The 21,640-nt window shown below is 39.9% G+C and overlaps 1 protein-coding gene across 8 annotated transcripts in view; it reads left to right on the top strand.

The window, feature by feature from the left end:
* PDE10A (phosphodiesterase 10A) overlaps nucleotides 1-21,640 on the top strand; it is a 669,061-nt gene that overhangs the window by 518,722 nt on the left and 128,699 nt on the right. For all 8 annotated transcript variants that reach the window (XM_050789384.1, XM_050789383.1, XM_050789385.1 and 5 more), the window contains one exon: nucleotides 10,103-10,131. In XM_050789384.1, coding sequence (XP_050645341.1) covers nucleotides 10,103-10,131 — 29 coding nt within the window. The remainder of the gene's footprint in view (nucleotides 1-10,102; nucleotides 10,132-21,640) is intronic.

Genomic DNA, 21,640 nt, shown 5'->3' with positions numbered 1-21,640 from the left:
AGTTTTATTTTTTTTTTTGGTTGTTAAGTTTTTTCCTGGGTTTGGTATCAGGGTGATACTGGCTTCATAGAATGATTTAGGGAGGATTCCCTCTTTCTCTATTTTGTGGAATAGTGTCAACATGATTGGTACCAATTCTTCTTTGAATGTCTGATAGAATTCAGCTGTGAATCCATTTGGTCCTGGACTTTTTTGTTGGTAACTTTTTAATTACCATTTCGATCTTGCTGCTTGTTATTAATCTGTTAAGAGTTTCTATTTCTTCCTGGTTTAATCATGGAGGGTTGTATATTTCCAGGAATTTATCCATCTCCTCTAGGTTTTCTAGTTTATGCACATAAAGATGTTCACAGTAGCCTTGAATAATCTTTTGTATTTGTGTGGTGGTGTTTGTAATAGCTCACGTTTTGTTTCTTATTGAGCTTATTTGGATCTTCTCTCTTCTTTTCTTGGTTAATCTTGCTAATGGTCTTTCAATTTTATTTATCTTTTCAAATAACCACCTTTTTGTTTCATTTATCTTTGTATTTTTTTGTTTGTTTCAGTTTCATTTAGTTCTGCTCTGATCTTGCTTATTTCTTTTCTTCTGCTGGGTTTGGGTTTGTTTTGTTCTTGTTTCTTTAGCTCCTTGAGGTGTGACCTTAGACTGTCTACCTGTGCTTTTTCAGACTTCTTGATGTAAGCACTTAATGCTGTACACTTTTCTCTTAGTACCACTTTTTCTGTATCCTAGAGGTTTTGATAGATTGTGTCACTATTATAGTGTAGTTCAAACCCAATGATCATTCATTTGCAGGTTATTTAACTTCTGTGTATTTGTCTGATTTTGAGGGTTCCTTTTGGAGTTGATTTCCAATTTTATTTCACTGTGGTCTGAGAGAATCCTTGCTATAATGTTGATTTTCTTAAATTTGCTGAGATTTGTTTGGTGGCCTATCTTACGGTCTGTCTTGAGAATGTTCCATGTGCCGATGAATAGAGTGTATATTCTGCAGTTGTTGGATAGCATGTTCTGTAAGTATCTGTTAAGTCCATTTGTTGTAGGGTATGGGGTAAGTCCATTGTTTCTTTTTTGACTTCCTGTCTTGATGACCTGTTTGGTGCTGTCAGTGGAGTATTGAAGTCCACCACTATTATTGTGTTGTTATCTATCTCATTTCTTAGGTCTTTTATAAATTTGGGTGCTCCAGTGTTAGGTGCATATATATTTAGGATTGTGATATTTTTCTGTTGGACTAGTTCTTTTATCATTATATAATGTCCCTCTTTGTCTTTCTTAACTGCTGTTGCTTTAAAGTTTGTCTTGTCTGATGTAAGAATAGCTACTCCTGCCACTCGCTTTTAGTGTCCATTTGCACGTAATATCTTTTTCCACTCCTTTACTTTAAGTTTATATGAGTTCTTATGAGTCAGGTGAGTCTCTTGAAGACAGCAGATATTTGGTTGGTGAATGTATTTTTAAATTTTTTGGAGACTGGGTCTTGCTCTGTCCCCCAGGATGGAGTTCAGTCGTGTGATCTTGGCTCACTGCAGCCTCTACTTCCCGGGTTCAAGGAATTCTTATGCCTCGGCCTCTTGAGTAGCTGAGATTACAGGTATATGCCACCACACCCAGCTAATTTTTGTATTTTTAGTAGACATGGGTTTTCCCCATGTTGGCCAGGCTGGTCTTGAACTCCTGTCCTCAAATGATCCACCCGCCTCAGAGTCCCAAAGTGGCATGAACCACCACGTCTGGCCTTGGTTGGTGAATTCTTACCCATTCTGCCACTCTGTATCTTTTAAGTGGAGCATTTAGGCCATTTACATTCAGTGTTAGTATTGAGATATGAGGTACTGTTGTATTCGCCCTGCTATTTATTGAATACCTTGGGTATTTTTCATTGTGTTGTTGTTTCATAGGTCCTGTGAGGATTAGGCTTTAGAGAGGTTCTATTTTGGTGTGTTTTGAGGATTTGTTTCAAGATTTAGAGTTTCTTTTATTAACAGCAGTTCTCATAGTGCTGGCTTGGTAGTGGCGAATTCTCTTGGCATTTGTCTGAAAAAGTCTTTATCTTTCCTTCATTTTTGAAGCTTAGTTTCACTAGATACAAAACTCTTGGCTGATAATTGTTTTGTTTGTTTAAGGAAGCTAAAGATAGAATCCCAATGCCTTATGGCCTGTAGGGTTTCTGCTGAGAAATCTGCTGTTAGTCTGACAAGTTTTTCTTTATAGGTTACCTGCTGCTTTTGCCTCACAACTCTTATGATTGTTTCCTTCATCTTGACTAGAGATAATCTGATGACTATGTGCCTCGGCAATGATCTTTTTGGGATGAATGTCTCAGGTGTTCTTTGACCTTCTTGTATTTGGATGTCTAGATTTCTAGCAAGGCTGGGGAAGTTTTCTTCAATTGTTCCCTCAAATATGTTTTCCAAACTTATAGATTTATTTTCTTCCTCGGGAACTCCAGTTATTCTTAGGTGTGGTTGTTTAACATAATTTTAAATTTCTTGGAGGCTTTGTTCGTTTTTTAAATTCTTTTTTTCTTTGCCTTTGTTAGATTGGGTTAATTTGAAAGTCTTGTCTTTGAGTTCTGAAGTTCTTTTATTTGTTTGATTCTATTGCTGAGACTCTCCAGTGCATTTTGCAATTCTCTAAGTGTCTCCTTCATTTCCAGAAGTTGTGATTTTTTTTTTAATTATGCTATTTCACTGGAGATTTCTCCATTGATATCCTATGTCATTTTTTTGATTTCTTTAAGTTGGATTTCACCTTTCTCTGGTGCCTCCTTAATTAGCTTAATAGTTGACCTAAATTCTTTTTCTGGCAATTCAGAGATTATATCTTGCTTTAGCTCCATTGCTGGTGAGCTGGTGTGATCTTTTGGGGGTGTCAAAGAACCTTGTTTTGTCATATTACCAGAATTGTTTCTCTGGTTCCTTCTCATTTGGGTAGACTATGTCAGAGGGAAGGTCTGGGACTCAAGGGCTGCTGTTCAGATTCTTGTGTACCATGGGGTGCTCCCTTGATGTGATTTTCTTCCCCTTCCCCAAGGAATGGGGCCTCCTGAGAGCTGAACTGCAACAATTATATTTCTCTTCTGGATCTAGCCACACAGCAGAGGTACTAGGCTCCAGCTTGTCACTGGGAAGTATCTGCAGAGAGTCCTGTGATGTGATCTGTCTTTAGGTCTTTCAGGCGTGGATACCAGCACCTGCTCCAGTGGAGGTAGCAGGGAGTGAAATGGATTCTGAGGGTCCTTGATTGTGTTTTTGTTTAGTGTGCTGGTTTTGTGCTGGTTCTTCTCCAGCCAGGAGGTGGCACTGTCAATAGTGCATCAGCTGAGGTTGTATTGGGAGAAGACAAGCTTGCCCTAGGGTTGCCTTTGGGTAAATATTCATGTTTCTCCAGTAGTGGGCAGGGTGGGCTTTGACTTTGGCCACCGGGGCAGGTAGAGAAAGACCATCAGGTGGAGGCAGGGTTAGGCATGTCTGATCTCAGACTCTCCGTGGGCAGGGCTTGCTGTGACTGCTGTAGGGGACAGGGGTGCGGTTCCTAGACCAATGGAGTTATGTTCCCTGGGGACCTCTGCTGTCACATATAGGTCACCAGAAAAGTGGGTAAAGCTGGCAGCCACAGGCCTCACCCAGCTCCCCTGCAGCCCGCAACCCAAAAGGCTGGTCTCACACCCACCATGCCCCCCAACAGACTGAGTTTATTTCCAGACAGCTAGTGAGCAGGACTGAGAACTTGCCCCAGGGTACAAGCCTCCATCTGAGAAAGCAAGTGAACCACAGTTCCTCAGCTGTCCCACGGAGCCTGCAGCTGCAATCCACCTCCTACAAAGGGTCTGTGGATTCTCTAGGCTTGCCTGGGATGTTCCTGTGTTAGTTCTTGGAGCAAAAGTTCACGATGTAGGTTTACACAGGCTGCTCTGTCCACCTGAGTGGGCGCTGCAAGTTAGGCCTGCCTCCTATTCACCATTTTCCCAGATTTTGATTTAAAAAATATTTAAAATTAACTTCTTACCATGAAAGCTACACTATTACATTCTTGCTGTGAATGGTGTGCTTACTATGAAATACCCTTAGCACCTTTTTTTCCTGTAGACTGTTCTTGCTAAGGCTTTTAAAAAGTATTAAAATTAGCTTTGGATCAAAGATGCTTTATCTTTCTCTAAAAATTAAATTTTTCTTTAACAAGCATAGATATTTATTTTCTGAAATTATTTCATCTCTTCATTTCCTAATTTATTCATCCCACTGGAATGCAAGCTTATCGAGATCAGAGATAAATTCTTGGCACTCAGTGGTCCCTCAGTAAATATTTGTTGAATAAACACCTGTTTACAAAAACCCTATGCTGCATGAAAATTAGTGTCCTCTGGAACTTTTTTCTTTCTTTTCTTTTTTTTTTTTTTTTTTTTTTTTGCCAATTTGTTCCTCATCAGTACCTCAAAATTTGGTATTCATGGCAATTTTCTTCTTTTCCATGTTCCTCTAACCTTTTGTTTCAAAGAGAGCTTCATTGCTGATCTGAGTGAAGTGCTGTTCTGGCACTTCAACTGTGAGTGTGTGCCGGAAGTGTACAGGGAAAAGGGAACATTCTACCCCGTGGGTTCTTAACCTGAAATTCCTGTGTGATCTGCAAGGAGTCGTGAACTGCATGAGTGGGAAGGGGCCGTTTTCCCTCTCTCTTACCTTGAAATGGTCTTTGGGCTGAGGGAGGACGATCTTTTTCAGTAACAATTTATATTGTTAACTTATTTCACTTTGAACTTGTAAGGTGGCACCTTGTCCAATGTAATGTCACTAGTGACTGCAGGTCTGGGCTTCAGACCTTCGTCCATGCTCTAAACCAGCGATTCCCAAACTTTTGGCACCAGGGACCAGTTTTGTGGAAGACAGTTGTTCCATAGACTGGTCGGAGGGGGTGGTTTCAGGTTGATTCAAGCATGTTACATTTGTTGTGCGTGTTATTTATATTATTATTACGTTGTATTATGTAATGAAATAATGATACAACTCACCATGATGTAGAATTAGTGGTGGAAGCCCTGAGCTTGTTTTCCTGCAACTAGACAGTCCCATAAGGGGGTGACGGGAGACAGTGACACCTGAAGTGTGTCACTTATGTCCACGCTGCTCTGTAATCTCTTTGTGGTCGCTGTCACTGCAGAAAACTCTGCTTCACAAAGACAGGTTGTTGGACACGGAAGCAGCTTTTCAGCGCTTTTGTGGCAACCTCAGGATATTCCACCTGGACCTTCATCCAGAACATACGGAGATTTGAAGTTGTCTCAAACACATTTTTAAAGCCACTGTCATTTGCCATCTCAAGCAGCTGATCCTCTTCTAGCACAGGCAGTCAATTTACCAGGCTTATTCACAAGTGGGTGTCGCGGATTCATTCCTTCCCGGTTCCGGGTTCTTTTGTGGTTGGGAAGTATCGCTCAAGCTCTCCTGAAAGCTGAGGCGGTGATCCTGCGTCAGCTGGGGGAAAGAAGGTCCTGGCTCTGTCTCTTTCACAGTCTCTGCTAATGTTTGAAACATGTCAGAAATCCCAGCGTTCCCTCGTCACCCCTGTAATTCCAGTTTGGTTTTGAATGCAGCCGCTTTATCTGCCGACTTGAACACAGCTGTCGTTCTCCCCTGAAGTGACAGGTTGAGTTCGTTGAACAGGTTAAATAGGTCACACAACTAAGCAAGTTTTGCAACCCATTTTATGTCACTGAAATGTGCTGCCAATGGTGACTTTTTTTCTAAAAGAAATCTCTGGAGTGGTTTCAAAAACTCTGGCCAGAAATCTACCTTTAGAAAGCATTTCACTTCCGTGTATGAGAAGGTGTGTGTGCTCTGCGTCCATCTCCTCACAGAGCTGTGCGAACAGACGTGAGTTAAGGGCATGTACTTTAATGTGGTTGATAATTTTAATCACATTCTGCTAACCATTGTTAAGTTCACATGACATTTTTCAGCTAGCCAGCATTTCCCTATGGATGACACAGTGCATAGACTAACATTCAGAAGCAACCTAAGGAGCTCCAGTGGCACAGTCGGTTAGTGCGTGGTGCTTATATACAGAAGGGACCTGTTTGACCTGAGTAGTGAAGTCAGAAAGCCGTCCAGTCATGGAAGCTGCTCTGTCCGTGTGTATACCAACACAAAATGACCAATTTAGTTTTTCTGATATGTAATCATTCACAGACTAGAATAGTTCTGCAGCTGTGGTGTTGGCTGGCAACAAAAGTGCACATAACATATCCTCATGCACATCCCCCTGAAAAATATATCACACATTAACAAGCATGGTTGCCTTGCTGTCAACATTGGTAGACTCGTCAACCTGGATTGTGTGCCACGGTGATTCATGAATCCCCTTTTACAGTTGTGTCTCAGTATCCCCTGCTATCTCATTAATTCATCTAGTTATGGTGCTAGCCGAAAGAGGAACACCTGCCACCTTTTGAACTGTAGCCTCTCCTAAAAGTTCCCAGCAGATGTCCTTAGTAGCAGGCAGGATCAACTCTTCACCAACAATAAAGGGTCTTTTAGCTTCAGCAACGCGGTTAGCCACTAAGAATGATGCTCTTGGCCGGGTGTGGTAGCTCACGCCTGTAATCCCTGCACTTTGGGAGGCCAAGGCAGGTGGATCATCTGAGGTCAGGAGTTTGAGACCAGCCTGGCCAACATGATGAAACCCCGTCTCTACTAAAAATACAAAAAATTAGTCAGGCATGGTGGTGGGCACCTGTAGTCCCAGCTACTCAGGAGGCTGAGGGAGGAGAATTGCTTGAACCTGGGAGGCAGAGGTTGCAGTGAACTGAGATTGCACCATTGCACTCCAGCCTGGGCAACAAGAGTGAAACTCCGTCTCAAAAAAAAAAAAAAAAGCTCTCAGTGTAGACGCATTTGATGAAGTTGGTTGCCTTCAATAATTGCCTGTGTTCTTGGTGTCCATGTTTTTTAATTTTTTTTTTTGAAAACTCCAAAGGCTTGTCTTTTTATTTTTATTTATTTATTTTTTTTGAGACGGAGTCTCGCTCTGTTGTCCAGGCTGGAGTGCAGTGGCGCCATCTCGGCTCACTGCAACCTCTGCCTCCCGGGTTCAAGTGATTCTCCTGCCTCAGCCTCCCAAGTAGCTGGGATTACAGGTGTGTGCCACCATGCCCAGCTAATTTTTTGTATTTCTAGTAGAGACGGGGTTTCACTGTGTTAACCAGGATGGTATTGATCTGACCTCGTGATCTGCCCAAAGTGCTGGGATTATAGGCGTGAGCCACTGCATCCAGCCAGGCTTGTCTTTTAATGCAGGGTACTTGGTCTCCATGTGGCAATGCAGTTTTGAAGGTTTCATGGCTTCCTTGGATAGCTGGTCACCACATATACAAAGTGGACTTGGAGAATGTGCATCACCTGTTGCAGTGAACCCGTAATTTAAATAGGACTTGGTATTTTCTTTTAAATACAGCTTTCTTTTCGTTGGCAGCCTTAGAGTCTTCTGTTTTCTCATGATTAGGTCTTCCCCCTTTTCAAAGAAGCTCGACGGTGTTGTCTGTCTTTTACTCCTTTCGGCTGGGATTGACTTGTGGGCTTACCAAAACTGTGGCTGAGACAAGTGCATAGTGTGGGAAAGAGGTGCAGATGGAAGTGGTAAATAAAATAATAGGCAGGTCACACGTCGACTGAATAAGTGTCAGATTCTAGGTTAAAGCTGCCACCAGATGCAGCTGTGCAATTTGAAGCACATCAGCTCACTTGCCACACCGTAAAGCCTGCCACCAACCAGATGCAGCTTGTCACTTGCCTCTCACTGAGAGAGTTTTGATATGAGTCTGCCAGCAGTTAATTTCCTGTGATCTCTGTGTAGTCAAACCTCTCTGCTAATGTTTATCTGTATTTGCAGCCACTCCCCAGCGCTAGCATCACCACCTCAGCTCCACCTCAGATCATCAGGCACTGGATTCTCATAAGGAGCGCACAGCCTAGATCCTTAGCAAGTGCAGTTTGCAGTAGGGTTTGCGCTCCATGAGAATCGAATGCCACTGCTGACCTGACAGGAGGCAGAGCTCAGGCAGTAATGCCAGCGATGGAGAGCGGTTGTCAATACGGACGAAGCTTCGCTCACTTGCCACCGCCCACCTCCTGCTGTGTGGCCCGGTTCCGAACCCCTGCTCTAAGCCACTGTCCATCCTATGTGTTCCCACAGTGCAACTGTACTGTAGAAGAGAAAGTAAAGTTTCTGTCTTCAACATGCTTAAATTTTTCTTGGGCAAGAGAATTCAACTAAATGAAAATTCCAACTATAAGAAATAGAAAGCAATGTTCCCTTACACAAGAAATCGCACTGTGTTCATTAATTTTCTCAGTTAAGTAAAATACTATAGTTTTTAAATATACTAGACTTAACATTGATTTAACTACAATTGAGTGTTAAGTTGGAGAAAATGATTTTCTAAATCAGCTCCTAAGGTGAAAAGCCAGAAATCGGCTATAGGTAAACTTTTTTCTTTCAAATACTTTAAATTGCCCATAAAGCAAAAAATTGTTGATTTTGTAAACACATGTCATAGGCTATCTTATGCACACTCAAGTTTGAGAAGTACTAACTAAGCAAGACTAAGAGAAAAAGCCAAAGGAACATTTATTTGCAGATGTCTAGACATTCACACGGTCCTTGAACTAATTTTCAGATCTGTAGTGGTGACTAGCAGAGGGTAGAAAATTCCATAATGTCATAGCTAGGTGACTGCATGCAGTCTTGGTATTAAACCTGTTCACACGTTGCTCCTTTTCATTGTATACCTTTTAATTGTTTGACTTTTTCAAACATTCTCATTAAATGTTTTAGATCAAAACTTTGAAAAATTTAAAAGCACATATGTCTCTATAACTTTAGAATCTGTTAATAAATTTGTTGTAATGATAAATGGTCTCAGCTTCAGAGAGGATTAGGAGTCGAAGAGTAAATGAAATACTTCTGTGGTGCCACTTCAAGGTGGAAGATAAGACATTTTTCCTATGACATCGTTACATGTGTTACATTCTTAGGGAAGTCAAAGGCCATACTCTAACCATTATGCAACAATGATAAGAAAATATATGAGCAATTGTGTATTAATACAGTAATACAAAAACTAGGTACTGTCGATCTGAATACCTGAATGTTCTAAAGCATGGAGCTACATTCCATTTTTGGTACGTTAAGTTCGTTCTGATGGTGACAGACAACAGGATTTGATTGCTCAAGAAGACACAGGAACCAAAATGACAGTCCTTGCAGATGTCAAGTTTATTACAGGAAAAAGATAGCAAGGAGCCTGTCAATGCCGGATTGAGCTCCAGTAGCCCCTCCTCTTAGGGACACACACTTTCTCACAGGTCAGAATCAATGACCTGTGTGTGCAACACTCAGAACCATGGACCGAGAGTGGGTGTCTGCCAGCTTATTCTACACCCTGTTGGTCACACAGGCATTTTCTTGCCTGTAGCCAGCCCCAGTGGGAGAGCCATCCAGGGATTCTCACCTAGACCCTGTGCAAACCACCCCAGTCTCACTTTACCAATCAGCAATGCTGACAAGCTGGTATAAACAACCCCCCAACTCCTCAGACACATGGAACAAAGCAGCACTATTATTAGTGGGTATGTTTCATGCCTTGACCAGAGTTCCATGCAGGTACGTTTCTTATTTCAACAGAACAGCTCACACCAGCTCCAGGTCTGCTGTACGAAGCACGAGTGTGAAAGGTCATTTGGGATATTTGTGTGGGTTGTATTGTATAGAATACTGAAGTGTTATCAACCCCATTTTAGGTATGTGTAGTTGAATATACCACAGTGTAGCTATTCTTACAGGCATATCATATCCATTTTAGAACCTCTAGAAAGGTAACGCGGTGGTGGTATTTCAGTTTCCCTGTGAAATTAATGTATACTTCTTAAGTCATAATTTGTTATGTTCAACCTTTACAGTTTTAACAAATCAGATTTGTAGATTTCATAAGAGGAAGCATTGCAAAAAACCATTCAAGTTTATTGAAAGCAAATGACATATTCTGTATTTTAAAACCTACTCAGTCTCTAATTGTGTTTTTCCCTCTTCCTTCTCTATCCCCAGATGAATCGGCTCCTAAGGAAGTCAGCAGGGTAAGTAACGTGAATATTATTTTTACTACTACAATATAGGAAACGAATCTGTTTTGTTTATTTTTCAGTACCCTAACACATTAAAGTGTTAGAAAGATAATGGCAAAAACTGAGTTCCCCCTCCAAAGTATCACTCGTTAATATGGAATAAAGTCGGTAGAGAGGGTGCAAATTGGAGACCTCAATTCTGAATACGGCACACAGATGCATTTTGTTTGGCTGCATGTGCCTGTGGGATTTTTCTGAATCAGTTGCCAACATTTAGAAATTGAGACACTGTAGTAGAGGTTGGATTTCTGGCTTCTCTTGAACCCGAAGGTAAGGTCACTCTCCCAGGGCAGCAGTCTCCCCAGGGTGGGAAGCGGAAGCTGCCTTCAGATGCATGATGCTCTCGAGTCAGCCTCAGTCCTCCATGTAGCCGGCTTTACTCATGTCTGCTACCCGCCCAGCCTCTGCCTTTGAGTTTATGCACTTTCTTTTTGGGAGAACAAAAGATGGCAACTCATGTGTTGAAAACATAATATTGCTTAGAAATTTTATAAATATTAAAGGGACTGTTTTCATGGCCTAGTTAACTTTAAGAGCCTTAGCAGGCTTCAAAACTATGGCGGGTGAGTACTGAAAGCATTCAGCATACTGTTTGTGCTATAAAATTATAAGTGATTACATTTGGAAAAATGTGTCTTAGTTTTTCCTGGATTACACAAAGATCTTAAGTGTAGATGAAATATTGCAAATAATCAGTTTGAATGGAACTGAATGCAACCTTAGAGATCAGTTTTTATTGTAATATATAAACTGAAAAACTGTTAATAGAATCACATATGCAGATATATTCCTTTATTTTTGATCATCTGAAGAAAGAAATCTCTAAAATGACCTGGGCCAGTGCTGGGGGCTGGGGGTTTGGAGATAGGCGAGGGCAGAATTCCTTCTGTCCATAGCAATGTAGGAGACTCTTGAGGTTTCTGTGAGTCTCATTGTTTCCCTGGGTGCCTTTGTTATTAATTTCACATTTGTGGAACTCACAACTGAAGAGTTCCTTGGTCTGGATGCTCAAAAGCTACCAGGAAGTGATAGGGAGTGGACCTAGAATTTTGGCAGCTGCTAGGAGTAGCAGAAAATGCTAAAAAGTGATGCTTGAGGGTAAGATGGGGACTCTGAAAAGTGAACTTTGGCAGAGTCGTAAAATATTAGAGTGTTGATATTGGCACAGCTGCCATGTGTTCAGACAGTGTCATTGACAATACTACATACTGTCTTATAAGGCCATTAGAAAAAATGATGAAACTATATGTAGTGATTTTTCTTTGCTATTATTTATAAGATTCTCTGACATTATGCCAAATTTGGAGAAAAGTGTATCTCTAATTGAGAAATACTAAAGGTGTGAGCTGATAACCTAGAAATGGTATCAATTGCCAAGATCTCTATAATTTTTTTTTAATGTATCCCGTATCTTGATCAATGCTTATTTGACTAATACTCAGAGTTTCCTTTATGAAATAGTATGCCATATTTTCAGTAAAGATTCAGATTTAGAAATTCCTTGGGCAACCTTTCGGTAGATGGTGACTGGCCACAGGGCTTCTGTTCTAACGCATCCCTGACAAAAAGCATGCTCTTTAGTTCCACTGAAGGTGATGGTTACACTCTCCGGCAGTTCTGTTGTGTTTTTGTTTTCTTTTTTCTTTCCCCTTTCTCTTTCTCATATACTTTTTTTTTTTTTTTAATTGAGGCAAAGCCTCACTTCATCACCAAGGCTGAAATGCAGTGGGACAGTCTCAGCTCACTTCAGCCTTGACTGCCCGAGTTCAGATGATCCTCCCACCTCAGCCTTCTAAATAGCTGGGACTATAGGCCCGTGCCACCATGCCCGGCTAATTTTTTTTTTTAAATAGAGATGGGGTTTCTCCATGTTGCTCAAGCTAGTGTCGAACCCTAGGCTCAAGTGATCTTCCCACCTCAGCCTCCCAAAGTGCTGGGATTACAGGTTTGAGCCACTGAGCCCAGCCTAGGCAGTTCTAATTATTATGAAGTACTTTCTCGTTTAGAACCAAGCAGCCTCCCAAAATGGCCATTTTCCAGTATTTGTTTTGACTTTTATTTCATATGCAAACTCTTTGAGTATAGGGATTATGTTATTTCTTTTCTAGTAAAAGATCTTAGTTTCTAAACTTTATTTTCCACATGCCTCCTTAAGATGTAGGTTTGACATTCTTTGGACAAACTATACATTGTTAATATATCTTTAAAACATTGCAACCTTAACACTACAGACTAATTTTGTCTTGAGCCTGGTAAAAGGAGGTGGGACAGATACCTGTCTTAGTTTGAAACCTATGTATCTGTCAATACGGTTTTAATGGAGGGTTAGATTTTTTAAGAAACTACATTGCATTTCTTGTTATTGAACTTTGAGTAAACTGTCATCATTTTTTCGTGAAGTCAGACCTGTAGGTCTTATGTCTCTTCCCCTTCCCTTTTTTCTATTTTTCTTTCCTCTCTTTGTCTCCCTATCTTCTAACCTATCATTCAATGACCATTATTTTTGAGCATTTGTTTCAGGCATTGTTCTAAGGTGCTGTGGATACAACGGTGAGCAAAATTGACAGGATTCAGGCTCTCATAGTATAGAAGGGAGTTGTGGAAACAGTTCAGAGAATTCGTATGATGTGTATATTGTTTGTGTGTACATCTATCAGGCAGTGATAAATACTGTGATAAATACATGGAAGAATAAAGCAGAATAAGGGGCTTGAGAGTGATGGTGGGTTCAGAGGGTGCTTGTTGGCTTGTTGCACATATGCAGTGGTCAAGAGAGGTTAATTTCCTAAGTGAATTTGAGAGGAATCCAAAGGGAATGAGAGAATCAGCTGAAGGAGGAGACAGCAACTGCAGAGGCCCTGAGGTAGGCCATTGTAATGAGCAGAGTGAGTCACGCGGAGACCAGTGAGAACTGAGGTTGGAATGGAATTGGGGGTATTTAGGCCTTCTTCTAGCTGCCGAATCGAGAGTATACACAGTAAGAGTGGAAACCGGTAGACCCAGTGGTAGTCTAGGAGTGTAGGCAGGGGAGGATGATGTCTAGGATTAGGGTTGTAATGGTGAACTAGGATCAGAGGTTGGGTGTAGAAGAAGAAAGAGCAGACAGGTTTTGCTTGTGGAAGCGTAAACCAAAAAGTATCGGAGACCTGTCACAGTCAACTTAGAAGCTGATTTTTACAAGGTTAAGGACATGCCTATGACATAACCTCAGGAGCTTCTGAGATGTGTCCACAATAGTTGGGCTACAGCTTGGTTTTACACATTTTAGGGAGACGTAAGATATCATTCAGTACATATCCCTTGGTTTGGTCTGGAAAGGTGGGACAGCTGGAAGCATGGGGGCCAGGTAGCGTCCAGGTCACAGTCGGATTCAACAATTTTCTGATGGGCAATTGGTTGAATGGTTGAAAGAGTTATTATCAAAGACCTGGAATCAATAGAAAGGGATGTCTGGCTTAAGGTAAGGGTTTTAGAGACCAAGCATTTATCATGCAAATGAAGCCTCCAAGTAGCAGGTTTCAGAGCTCTTATCGGAGCTAAAAAGCTACCAGACTCTTAGCCTCTCCTGGTTCAGAGAAAAGACCTGGAAAGGGAAGGGGTTTCTCTACGGAACGTAGATTTTCCCCACAGGAGACAGCTTTGCAGGGCCATTTCAAAATATGTCAAAGAAATATGTTTGCGTTAAAATACTTCAATTTCTTTCAGGACCTGCTGTCACATGATGCTGCTGTACTAGAGTCAGGCTGGAGTTTGATGTCTTACAGCCACAAAAAGTCTGTTGCATCAGTCTTAAAACCTGTTTTAGTGTCAGTGCTGGTCAGCTGTGCCTGAATGTCAAAGGGAGGAGGTTATAATGAGGCATGTCCAACCCCCTGCACCCCAATCACTGCCTGAACTAGATTTTTGGGTCTACTTTGGAATGCCCTTGGCTGAGAAGAGGGTCTTTCAGTCAGTTGGGGAACTTACTGTTTTATTGTTGGCTTGTAGTTGTATATGGTGAGTGAGAAGAGAGGACTCAGTAACGACTCCCAACTTTTTTGGTCTGAGCACTTGAAAGAATAAAATTTCTCTTTACTGTTATGGAGAAGACTGTAGGAGGAATGGGGTTGATTGAGACTGGGACATTAGTAAGTGTAAGGAATCAGATACGGAATTGGAGATTTTTAGAAAGCAAGTGCATATATGGTCAAATTAAAAGAAAAGTTCCTAGGTAGAGATATGCATTTGGGAGTTTGTGGTGTATAAATGATGTTTAAGGCTGTGGGAGTAGGTGACACTTCTTAGAGAGCTTGTCTGTGGAGAAGAGAGTCAAGACCGAAGCACTAAACTGGACACTCCACTTGCTGAGTGGTGGAGAAGATGTGGAGAAGTCAGCAGAGGAGAGGAAGAAGGAGAAATCAGTGAAGTCAGAGATCAAAAAGTTTCTTTGTCCGCAGATTTTGTTTTAGAATTTTAACTGCAGGACTGTACATTTATTTCACCTTCATGCCATCTTGTTTTCATCCATCTCAACCTGTTGAGATGAGTCTCAGTCTTATTTCTGTTATCTAACATATTATTTATTTCTCTGTGTTTCGAAGCCTCGAATTTGAGTGTTTTTTCCAAGTTGTTTTCCTGTGCCCCCTTTACAATAATTATCATCTAGGAAATGCCGAGTGTGGAAATATCACCTATGAGAATAGTGTGAAATTGTGTCAAATGCGTTGTTGAAACCAGTGTATCTTAACCTACCATATTTTTCTAATCAGTCATTGTCATTTTATCAACAAATATTAGGTGAGTCCCAGTTCATCTAGGCTCTTGAGATACATCAAAGACAAACTAGATAGAAATCCCTGCACTCATGGCATTTCCATAGTGTGGGGTAGAGTCCGTAAACAATAAATAACACATGCACTGTGCTCAGTGGTAATGAGTGCTGTGGAGATAGAAAAGCGAGAGGCAGGGTAGATGATGTGGGGCCAGGCAAGGCTCACTGGGAACACATTTGAGGTAAAACCTAAGGGAAGTGAAGGAGTGAGCCATGCTGAGAACTGAGTAGGAGCTTTCCAGGCAGGTGGTACAGGAAGTGCAAAGGCCCCGAGACAGGAGTATGCTTGGCACATTGCTGGAGGCATAGCAAGGCGGCCATCTTGGCTAGATCTGAGTGAGCGAAGGAAGCAGCCTTGGTCGGAGATGATGCGGCTGGGGGAGATTTGAGGGATACTCTATCAGTCATATCTCTATTGGTCGTTTGTTCCCATCTAATCCGCAGTATTAATCCTTTATGTTATTATTACTGTTACTCTTTTTAAGTGGTTTCAGCTCCTAAGTCAAAAAGATTTCTGACAAGAACAGGGAGATAAAAATGTCAGAATAAAAAGAGTATTTGGATGCTGAGTTGCTAGAAAATGCCAACCTCCAGCCAGGTCTAGAATTCTTGGGTATAGACTTAGCCCCCAAGATGCTCTAGTATTTTTCATCACACTCTTGTATTTAATGTTTTCAAGAAGAAATCTGAGACCATTCTGATTCTTAGTAAATGTTGCCTTTTTCATTTCTGAATGTATTTGTAAGTGTCTCATTTGCTCTTTGAATTTGTTATTTTCACTAGGTCACGTAGATGCTTTAATTTTGAGTAATTTAACCTAGTGTGTGGTGAGCTTTCTCAATCAGTTTCAAAGTCCTTTTTAGTTCAGGGTATTATGCCACTTGTTTCTTGGTGCATCTGTTCTTTCGCATTTATTTCGTTCTCTTTAAGATCACCAGAAATACCGATATCTTTCTCCTTTCCTTGTTCTTTTACTACACATTCTAGAACTTCTCAGATTTATTCTCTTTGTCATTGACTTGAACTTCTCTACTGTTTCTCGTTCTGCTTAAATTAATAATGACTCTTTTAAAATTAAAGGTTACTTCTGTATTTTGGGTGTTCTTCATTTCAATCTGTCTTATACTATTTGATAATCTCTCATTGTTCATTCTTTAATTATCTTGAGAGTGTAAAACAGATACTTTCCTTAATATTTTTGCGTATCTTCCTTCTCACATGACATCCCAAATTCGCTTCTATCCTCTGTATTAGTATAATACTAAGGCTTTGGATATTTTTGTTTTGTTTTGTTTTTTCTTCTTCTTTTTGTCTTATGTGTTGAGGAGTCATTTGCTGATTTTTTTAAAAAAACTATATTTATCCTTGAGTGATGTTAGGTCTGCTCTTCATTAATAGATTATCCTTATCTCTGTTTACTATTCATGTAAATGTCCTTAGCATCTTCCTGTTTAGTGTGTTGGAGGGCTAGATAATGAGCATCAGTGGCACCAGTTCAGTCTGGAGTGACCGAGGGGAACCCCAAGGAAACTGGAATTGTGGACATTCTCCTGGGGGAGCTGATCACAGTGATTTTTCTCTAGGTTGATTGAAACAAATTGCTGTACTGAAATCCAGATTTCATTATCTTGTCTTCCTTTTAACCTGGCATGGTGAACAGTATGACTGTATCCATTTTATTTAGTGTTTCTGTATGCCAAGTTTTAAAAGAAATGCGTAATTCAGTTAGTGAATCATTAAATTTCTCTGGATTTCTATTGCGTGTGTTTCTAAATACAGGGCCCTGTTGCAGACATGAGCATGAACTCACATCCAACTCTTAGCATATTAAATGGGATCTTGTGTCATTACTTTCCCCAGAATATTTTTTTATGGACTTGATGCAACAGTGTAATTTTCCTGGGAAGGAGACATTTTCATTAAGTTCTTAGTGAATGTTTTAAAGTTGGCTTCATTGGTATGTCTAGCCAAATTGTCTTGAATTTTGTGGCATGTAGCAGCCATAGTTACCTAATTTCATCACTAATTCAGCTTTCTCCTTTTCACTTTTGCTTATTTCATATGAGAAGGGGGAGATTTTCATAGGATGTCAACTTGAAAATATTTATTTTTCCTGGTGTAGCCAGTCTTTTCTTCATATTTATAAAATTTCTGTTACTGCATTTAAGAAATTTCTGAATCATCTATTAATACTTATGACCATATATTCTACAGATTAATTTTATATTATGTTATAATCAGTTTTGTTATAGGAAACAGTATTATTAGGAGGGCAGGAAGGTTTCAGTTAGGGCAAAAATGTGAAAAATGGAAAAATGGTTTCTTTCAGAGGAGTTTGAGAATAGAAGGGGTTTGCACATGCTAGTGAGTTCCAGGGCACAGTGGAAGGAATGGTCAGCAGCGGGGGAGTGGACAGGTGGGCCGGCCTGGCAGATGTGTGGAGTAGCAGAGGATGAGGTCCAGGGATGCGGGTACATGTGTAGAGCTTAATTTTCCTACTGTTTGATGGAAGCTCGAAAAAGCAGTAGCCCAAAGACACTTAGAAACTCACTCGCTCTGTTTCTCTCTCTTTTGCTTTTTTCTCTTTTTCTCAATGTCAGGCATTTATTTAAAATTTTTCCTTATCGAGTCCAGTTTTATTTGGTTGAAGCCGTACTTCTCTGTAATAGTAATGTCATTAAAAATTTAGGATGTTAGATGTATGTCTGAATACTTACAAATACTAACAGTAGAATTAGAACCTCATTTAGCCTAACAAGAAGTTGCATAAAATAGTTTTTTTTTTCTTGTTTCTGACTTTTATTTTAGGATTGAGGATACATGTGCAGGTTTGTTACATGGGTAAATTGCATGTCACAGTTTACCCATGTAAATGGTGGGGGTCATTGTACAGGTTACTTCATCACCCAGTAATAAGCATAATACTCGATGGTAGTTTTTCAGATTTTTCCTTCAAAATGTTTTTACTGCAAATTTGAACTGGAAGAGCCATGCTAAGTTTACACAGAAGGAAAAAAGTTTATATGAAGGTGAACATTACTTCTTTTTTTTTTTTTTTTGAGATGGAGTCTCGCTCTGTCGCCCAGGCTGGAGTGCAGTGGCCGGATCTCAGCTCACTGCAAGCTCCGCCTCCCGGGTTCACGCCATTCTCCTGCCTCAGCCTCCCGAGTAGCTGGGACTACAGGCGCACACCACCTCGCCTGGCTAGTTTTTTGTATTTTTTAGTAGAGACGGGGTTTCTCCATGTTAGCCAGGTTGGTCTCGATCTCCTGACCTCGTGATCCGCCCGTCTTGGCCTCCCAAAGTGCTGGGATTACAGGCTTGAGCCACCACGCCCGGCCGAACATTACTTCTTTAAGGAATGTTTTGGTGATTTCACATAGGAATGTCTCCCTGCTATTCAGATCTCTTATTAATTTGTATCTTGTATGTTATTTCTTATTTGCAATTTAACTTTGTTGTTTTGTTTTGTTTTGTTTTGCTTAAAACATTTTATAGTGCTGGGCCATGAGGGACTGCATGGTAGAAGTTCCTTAACTGGCATCTGTTCTTACAGTACTGCTTGAGAACCTCCTGGCTGCAGAAGACCTAGTGTGGGATGCTTTGTTGCCTCAGCTCTTTCAAATGTATCACCTCTCAGAAAGTAAGAGAGAACTCTATAAAAGACGTTCCCCCAAACAGGAGGAGTAACATAATCAACTGTACCCTGTGATTTCAAATGAAACTTTGGCAACATCTGACTAGTTGTGATCATAATTATGCTCTACAACTAATCAGTCACTGAGTATAGAATTTAGAATTTTCAGAGTTTCTGTATGAATCTATTCATTACCTTAACTGAGTGAATGACTTGAAAATTAAGAGTACCTGAGCCTTGTGGAAATCATTAAACCACTGACCAGATAATTGTTATGCAAGCATATATTATTCCGTGAATAGAATTTTCTTTTTCTTTTTTTTTTTTTTTGAGACGGAGTCTGGCTCTGTCGCCCAGCCTGGAGTGCAGTGGCCGGATCTCAGCTCACTGCAAGCTCCGCCTCCCGGGTTCACGCCCTTCTCCTGCCTCAGCCTCCCGAGTAGCTGGGGCTACAGGCGCCGCCACCTCGCCCGGCTAATTTTTTGTATTTTTTTAGTAGAGACGGGGTTTCACCGGGTTAGCCAGGATGGTCTGGATCTCCTGACCTCGTGATCCGCCCGTCTCGGCCTCCCAAAGTGCTGGGATTACAGGCTTGAGCCACCGCGCCTGGCGAATAGAATTTTCTTAAAGTCGATTGCAGTAATGTTAGAGAAGATACTCCCAGTACATGGTTGTGAAAGCCATCATTTCTTTAGTGATTATTTATGTTATTTTATTTTTTCTATTAAATATGAGCTTTCTTGGCTGATTGGCTACCGTGTTTTCCTTTGCTTCAAAATACAAGCTTGATGAGATGTCTTTACATGGCAGGTGTTCTAGATTTTTTTCTCTCCACTTAATTGTCAGCTCTAAGCTTGTCTCCATCATTCTTAATTATAGTGGCCTCTATATTTTTGAGAAGACTGAGGTTATGTGATGTGAGCCCTTGTTGTTTTGTTATTCTGTGTATCAAAATGTATTTCCATCGACTCTCTTCTTGTTTCTGTATTTGGGGTTGAGCATCACACTGGAATTTACCTTTTGAAGACTACTTCCAACACCTGCTCTTGGATCCTGTTCCTATCAGCTTTGTCTAAAGCTACTTTTATTCAGTTAAAATCATTTCTACTTGCATTTTCAAGAGATCAGGACTATGCCTCTGAGATATATTGAAATCACTCTAATCCAGTTAATTATATCAGTTGGGAATGTTTATTTCTAGTGTCTTCTTCACATGCATATATTTACTTGGTAATAATGACCATACACATATTATTTTGATTTCTGGTTTTTACTGTGCTATAAGCATTTCATGATTTTATGCAGTCTGAAATTATCTTTAGTGACTAAAAATGCCCATTGAATTTCTGTGTGGTAATTTTTTACTTTTTCATTCTATTGGTAGACCTTTAGATTGTTTTTAATTTTTTGTAGACTGGGTTATACTTATGTATATAGCAGTTTTATTCTTGTGAAATATTTCCTAAAGAACAATGCTAGGATCCAATGTTACTAGGTCAAAGGACATGACTAATTTATGACATTTAACACACACTGTTAAGTTGGTTTAACTAAATTACTGTTACAGTTGAAGGTTTCATTGTAGTCCCATTAAAATAACAATTACATATCTTTTCACATGTAAATGGTATGACACTGTTTTAATGTTTTTATTTAAAGCAAATACACATACTTCTATATGTTAACTAATCGTATTTCCTTTTACAAGGATGCATCTCTATTTCTTCTGTGTGTTATACATTCAAAAGAACTTCTCTGGTATAATGTAAATGACACTTAGATTTGAATTCTTACTTTGCCATTCTAATCTGTAAGACCTTTTGAAAAATAGCTTTTTAAACCCAAATGTAAAATGGGGATAAAGTCTACCAAACCTGAGAGACAGAACCAGAATAAGATTAAAATTTATGTCCTTACAATTATTTATTAGAAAACCCAAAACAAATTTAAAAAGCATAGGGGATGAATTAATGAAATATGAGAAGAAATTAATGGAGCAAAATTTAAAATATAGACTTGATTAATAATGCAAAAGATAGTTCTTTAAATACATCAATTCCATAAAATAGATTGACTTTGGCGATCTATTTAAGAAAAAACAAAATATAGGCATTAGGAATGAGAAAGGGAATATAAATATGGACACCAGGGAGGTTGTCAATAATTAAATAGAGAATAGCAAATATTATATAGTAATATAATTGCAAATTTATATGAAATGGGCAATTTTGAGGAAATTACAAATTATCAAAATTGAAGAAGAGTTAAGAAACCTGAATATACTGCTAGAGTGAAAAAACTGAAAAAATTAGGAAAAGACCACCTAAAATGACCTGAGGCCCAAAAGCTTTTGCTGAATAATTCCACCAAACATTAAAGAGGAGAAAATTTCTACATTATATGAATTGTGCACTTTAAAAGCTAGGAAAATAGCTCATCTCAAAAGGGAATATTATTTTTGACACAAAAGTTAGAGCATTAAACAAAAGAGAAAAAAGCGTTAAATTAAGAGACTGTTAACCAGTTTTATTAGTGCAAACAAAAGTTCACAAATCCTAAGTAAATGAATTCAACAGCGCTTTAAAAGAATAATTTTTCATTGCCAAAGGTGATTGGCAAATAGAAGCCTAGTGTAGTAAGTCTAATAAGAGATTGGAGCAGGCTGGTGGTAATGGAGGTAGGGGAAAATGCTTGGGTTTGGTAGAATTCTGTGTTTATTTTGAAGGGAGGGCTAGCAAGAGTTACTGATTAATCCAGACGTGTGCTATTAAAAAAGAAGGAAGAAAGGAGGCATCAGGGTTTTGCCTGAGCCGCTGGAAGGCGGATGGACAGGTCAGGGTGTGTATTCAAGGGGTGGTTCCTGTCAGACAATCAGTTTTGAATGTGTTAAGTTGGAGATGCCTAATAGATTTCCAGATGGGATGATGTTAAGTAGTAAGTTGTATATATGAGACTGGAGTTTCGGTAAATGTTCTGGGTTAGAGATATAAATTTGAGATCATTAGTAATATGAT

The sequence above is a fragment of the Macaca thibetana genome, chromosome 4 (assembly GCF_024542745.1).
Source record: "Macaca thibetana thibetana isolate TM-01 chromosome 4, ASM2454274v1, whole genome shotgun sequence".
NCBI classification, from domain to species: Eukaryota; Metazoa; Chordata; class Mammalia; order Primates; family Cercopithecidae; genus Macaca; species Macaca thibetana.
This window is presented reverse-complemented; position numbering and strand designations above follow the sequence as displayed.